The sequence below is a fragment of the Cynocephalus volans genome, chromosome X, assembly GCF_027409185.1.
Source record: "Cynocephalus volans isolate mCynVol1 chromosome X, mCynVol1.pri, whole genome shotgun sequence".
Classification (NCBI taxonomy): Eukaryota; Metazoa; Chordata; class Mammalia; order Dermoptera; family Cynocephalidae; genus Cynocephalus; species Cynocephalus volans.
Genome location: NC_084478.1, coordinates 24618500 through 24624499, shown reverse-complemented (window position 1 = coordinate 24624499; position 6000 = coordinate 24618500). Strand labels below are relative to the sequence as shown.

Sequence of the window (6000 nt, the reverse complement as noted above, 5' to 3'; positions counted from 1 at the left end):
AACAGGATGGGGGGGAAATGGGTGGGGATTTAAATGAAACAGGCCTGGCCATGGGTTTGTAATTGTTGAAGCTGGGTGATTATACTTTTATTTCTACTCTTCTATATTTTTAACTTTTTTCATAATAACGTGTAAAACAAACAAAAAACTGACTATGTGAACAGCTACCCTTTCAGAGCAAGGAGTTCAGGAACATATTTTCCAAACACAGTCCCCAGCAATCTGTTGCAGAATGACACCCGTGATTCTTCCTCCCCCCCATTCTGAGAAGAGTAAGACAGTTTCAGTGACCTGTGTGAGCATGTGGGAGACTGATTACAATTCTGATTTCCTTGCTGTCCAGTTTTCCAGCCTGAGCTATGTTTACATTTTTTTTTTCAAGTCGGAGACTTTAGCTTAACAAGCCCAACCTGTTTTTGTTTCCAAACAGCTTTACTGAGATATAATTCACATACCTTACAATTCACCTGTTTAAAGGGTACAATTCAATGGTATATATTTTTGGTGTATTACACTATAAATTTTTTATATTGTGATAAAATATATAACGTAAAAATTGCCATTTTAACCATTTTTAATTGTATAATTCAGTGGCATTTATGACAGTCCAACCTGTTTTTAGGGTCTGAGTATTGATACAGCTTTGAAAGTCAGGAGATGCCTTAGGACCAATGCCTTTCTAGGCTTTATTAAGTCAGTGCAAACTTAAAAGTGGTTTACGCCTTCCAGAAAAGGATATTTGTTTCCAGTATGATTGAAAAGAGCCTGGAATTTCAGTCAGAAGCTTAGGATGGGGGCTCTAACTCCCCAATCTAATAGGTGAATAACCTTGACTTTTTACTTGTCCTGTTTGCCCTTCAGGTTTCCTCACACACAAAAGGAATATAGCGTAGGTCCTTCGTATAGCAAAGGTGGGGCCCAGCCCATTCAGCCTTACTGTGCTTTATCTCCAGGTATGCCCAAAACCGCAACAAAGGCTGTGTTCTCCAGGGGACAGATAGTCACAACTGTTCTGCCAACTAAAAGTCTTCAAAATAAAAGATTATAAAAGAACATGAGCAATCAACTCAATAATTCCTTTTCATTTGTAAAAAAATTATTTTGAGGGTGCAGCCCAATGTTAAGCAGGTGGTAGGCCGTGAATAAACACTTGTTGAATGAGGATCCACCCTTATCCCACACAATTCAGCCAATCTGTACCATGTTTGATAATTTAAAACAAATCTGCTCATTTTTTTTCCCTATGGGATTAATGATATAATAGTTATCATAGCAAACTCCGTTGTATTTACAAAATATCTTTCATCCATTAGCCTCAGAGATTAATGTTCCTGTGGTGAAGAGTCTTGCTGTGTGGACAGACGTTTTGCATTGATGTCCTGGCTTTGCCACTCATTAACTAATGTACCTTTGGGCAAGACATTTCACATCTCTGAGCCTCAGATTCCTCATTCTAAAAAGGAGATCATAATAACTGTCCTGGTTGTAAAAAGGAAATGAAGTACTGAAAGGTGGAAGGAAACCTTACATACACGCAAGTATTGAGTATCACCATCTACACCAGCCCGTTTCACAAACATCCTTTCTACCTGGCCCTCCAGAAGACTTGCTTCCTTAGCAAACTCCTCTAAGCCTCATGCCTTTTTATAAGGTGTTTTCTCCTTCCCCCTCCCCCCCATGGAAACCTGGGTCTCCCCCAAGGATGCCCTGCTGAATGTAGTCTGCTTTTTTCCCCCAGAAGTTGACATCAGTATCCCAAGCGCCTCATTCTCAGAGGTCTTTGGGCCCTTCTCTTTTCTTTCTCCCTGTCCATCAGCTCCCTGATGGTTTCAGTTCCTGTCTCCTAGGACTTGACCCCTGGCCCATTGCTACAATCACATCCTTTCAGTGCCCTCCACTTCCTCACCCTCTTGTCCTTTTACTCTACCAGCAAACTCCGGTTTTACCATTAATATTTGTACAGATACCTTGCAAGATTACATTTGGACATCTCTCCACAATCACGGTTTCTAAACTCCACTAGGTCTTCAATGGCACTTGTCTAAGTGGTCGCTCTAGTGTCTAACATTGGTGATTCAAAATTTTCACCGCTTTCCTGAACCTTCCATCTCACTCCAACCCCTTCTACTGTCCGTAATTGGATCCTTTCTCCTTCCGTGGTTAGCTCACGTTCTTCCTCCCGTGTTCTCTCCCAGCACCAGCCACCCTCCAAATAGTCCCACAAAGTCACTCGGTGACGCCTTCATCGCCTTGCTTCTCTTCCTCGTCCCCCCAGCCGTGCCGACCTCCCACCACACTCTGAGCTCCAGCAGGGATTCCGTGTTCTTGTCCCTCCTGCAGCTCCTGGCACGTAATAGGGGAGCCACAAACCTTTGTGACGAGCGAAGTGCCTTATGAAGGTGACAAGTGGACGGGAGGGCCAGAGCTTGGGTCTCGGCAGGCCGGGGACGGGGCTTGCGGGGCACCCTGGCGTCCCCGGAGCACCCGAAGTGGCCGTGCGGAGCGAGCCCCGGGAGGGAGGAGCGGTCCCCGAGCTGAGCGAGGCGCGGGGCCAAGGGCGTCCAGAGCGGAGGGGGCGGCAGCTGCCTGTGCCGGAGGAATCACGATTTAGGCGGCCGTTATGGAGCACCCCACAAACACGGGTGCGAGCCTCCTGCTCCCCAGCGTGAGTCAGCGGGGCCCCCAGAAGGGCGGAGAGGGGCCGGTGGGCGAGGAGGGAGCCTCGCCCCCAAGGCCCGCGCAAGAGGCGGAAAGGACCTGGTGGCACCTCGGGCCAGCCCCAGCGGCGGCCCTCTCCTCAGCCCGACAGGTGAGCGCCAGGCCCGCCGCGGGGCGGAGCTCACCGTCCCCACCGGCCACCCTCCTCGGCGCCACCACCACGGAGCAGGTAACTCCCCGCTCGGGCCTCCTCCGCAACCCCAGGGACTCGGCGTCTGGGCCACCCGCGACCCCAGGGCCTCCCGCCCTCGCCCCGCGCATCCAGCCCTGGCGCACACGTGGGGCCCGGCGCCTTTGTCCCCTTCCCGATGGCGCCCGCGCCCTCCCCGGCGCAGAGTCGGAGTCTGGCCCGTAGCCGGCGGCGGCGGCCGGGCGGGGCGCGGGGACCGGGGCTCAGTCGCGTCGGGGTCCCGAGTGGCGCGTCCTCGGGGCGCGCTTCTCTCGCACCCGCCCGCGTCCCCAGCCCCGCTTCTCTCGGCTCTCGAGATGGCGTTGGCGGAAGTGGAGCCCCGCGCGGGGGTCGGGCGAGGCTGGCGATCAGCGCGGGTGACATGGCCTTTCTGTTCCCTCCCAGGCCCCAGTGCAGCCGTTCAACAACGACCCTCGCGTTTCCCCCATATTAGCTGGTTAGGGCGCACAGTGCCAACTACGCTGCTCCTACAGTCTAGCTTTTTGGGGGCAACGTAAAAAAAATTGATATGTAATTTACACACAATAAAATGCCCCATTTAGGTGTGCAGATCGATGGGATGTGGCAAATTAGACACCCGTGTAACCCTATTTGAACGTAGATGTAGACCATTTCCATCACCTCGGAAAGTTCCCTCGCTTCCCTTTCCAGTCAATCCATCCTCCCCTGTCCCCCACTGTTCTGATTGCCATCATGGCTTAGTTTTGCCTGTTCCAAAACTTTATAAAATAGGATTATTCAGTAAGTATCTTTGGGTCTAACATTACTTTTTAAATAGCCGTCATTGAGAAGGTGTCTCTTGGCGTTTCTAGTGCTCTTAGCAGCTTTAGGCCTGCCCTGTCTAATGTGGGAGCTATAGCCTCATGTGGCTGTGGAACACTGGAAATGTGGCAAGTCCCAACTGAGACGTGCTCCAAGTATATGCACCTGATTTCGGAAGGCTTAGTACAAACACAGGATGTAAAAACAGCGCCCTAATAAATTCTCATGTCGGTTATGTGTTCAGATAATAACATTTTTGGGTACGGTGAGTTAAATAAGCTATGTTGTGAAAATTAACTTCATCTCTTTCTTTTTCCTTTTTTAATGTGGCTACTGGAAAATTTAAAATTGCATACCTGGCTCTTGTAATATTTTTATTTGACTGTTAACCCCTCTACACTGTCCTGTTTTATAAATACTTGGTTCTGCTCACTGCGTATGAGTAAATGAAAAACTCCAGTTTTCATACCGGAAACCATCCTGATTCAAGGAAGTGATCTAAAACAGAGCCTGCCTTTTCCTTCAGTTTTAAAACTTCGTTTCAAACTTCCTTGTTTGCTTAGGAAGTAGAAAGGATTAGGTGTCTCTTTGGTAGTAACTTACACTTTTCAAAAAGGCCTTTCTAAAATATGTAATGTGCTTTAAAAAATATCTTGTGTTTTTGAAAACACAAAAAACTGATAATTGCCTACAACCTAATCACCTAAATATATTAAAATTTAACATGGTGTATTTTTGACCAAATTAAGACCAAAACCTTAATTTAAAAAACATAGTTGAGGTAATATTATATTCAGTTTTATATCCTGCTTTTTTTTTTTCTTGTAATGTAAGCATTTTTTTATGTGAAAAATTCTCAGGCGTAATGTTACTTCACACGAAAGTACTCCAGTTTTCTTGACCATACTTCTATGGCATTTTTCGATATTGCTAACTTTTATAAATGGGGAGTAAGTCACTTTAACAGTGTGACAGTGTCCGAATAAGTATAGTTAGAGCACAGCCTATTTGTCTCTTAATCCCACTGGAATGGTGAACTCCAAGAGGGCAGAGACCGTGACGTTTTGTTCATCCCCATATTCCCAGGACCTGGGAACATGTGAAGTCCATAATAGATATGCAATAAATATTTGTAAGCTGATTGAATCAGTGAGTAGGTGGCTCTGAAAAATGATAACAGCTAACTTCAATTTAGTGCTTAGTTAGGCACTCTGTGTAAATCCCTGAACAGCTCTCTAAGGTAGGTCTTACCATTATCCATGTGTACTGCATGGATTGAGAAAATGCAGGTTCTGATAAGTTCAAGAATTTACCCAGGGTGATATCTGTAAGTGACAGAGTCAGAATTTGAACCCAGATTGTCTGACTCTAGAGGACGGGTACTTATCAAAATTGAACAAATCAACAGTGGGACAAGTAAGATAGGGCTTTGAAGAAATTATCACCGGAAAAACTTCCTGAGACAGTAGGGGGGAAAGAGATGAGTATTCAGATACATTTTGGATCTACAGGAAAAGCATTCTGGGTTTGGGTTGAGAATCTTAAAGGTTATAAATGTAGCTCAGGTAACTGGGTGACCAGTTGGTTAGTGAAGAGGTAAAATGGTGTTGAATGTGATCATCTGTATTATGTAGAAAGGGCAGGCCCAGGGACTCAGGGAAGCCACGGGATGGGACATGTATATTTTAGACAGCTTTAGTTTACTTGCCCTGGCCATGGTCAGCTAGTTCAAATTGAACTCAGAGCTCTGAAGATAACTTTACACCTTCAAGTTAAGATAGTTTGTTTTGGAATATAAGCAGAGGAAACTACAAAAGCAGAATGGGCATTCCTTTGAGGAGGACAGACAAATAAGAAATGCGTAACTGAAATCATTCCTACCTGATTGCATGTGTGCTTAAGTTCCAAGTACTTAAAAAAGTTTGTGAATTACAATTGATGATGGGATTTATAGTTATTAGCTTTCATTACTCTTTTTTTTTTTTTGGCAGCTGTAATTTTATGTTAGTGGTCTCACTCAGTTGCCCATTTGCCTGCCAGGACTACACGAATAATACTGTGTTACATTTCTCACTGTGTAACTGAGATGCAAAAAAGATTACTCAAAGCCACGAGAAAGCAATGAGAAGCCTGAAGGGACTGCACCTCAGCAGCTCCTCTGTTAGAAGGAGGAATCTGGGTGCAGCCCCTATTCAAAGTTAGCTTCTGTTTTTTATTGTAAAGATAAGGAAGTTTCACAAGAAAAATCAGTTGCTTCAATCATTTCAAAAGGACACAAAGACATGGGCAGCAGTGGCAAAAGTTATCTGTGGCTAAGTATAGCTTAAACA

At 45.7% G+C, this 6000-nt stretch overlaps 1 protein-coding gene across 4 annotated transcripts in view; it reads left to right on the top strand.

The window, feature by feature from the left end:
* The first annotated feature begins 2266 nt into the window (after positions 1 to 2266).
* Positions 2267 to 6000, top strand: part of CTPS2 (CTP synthase 2) — a 105767-nt gene continuing 102033 nt past the window's right edge. For 3 of the 4 annotated variants that reach the window (XM_063083504.1, XM_063083505.1, XM_063083502.1), the window contains exon 1: positions 2267 to 2887. In XM_063083504.1, the coding sequence (XP_062939574.1) occupies positions 2621 to 2887 (267 nt within the window). In that variant the 5' untranslated portion in view covers positions 2267 to 2620. The remainder of the gene's footprint in view (positions 2888 to 6000) is intronic. The other variant, XM_063083503.1, reaches the window with a different exon arrangement.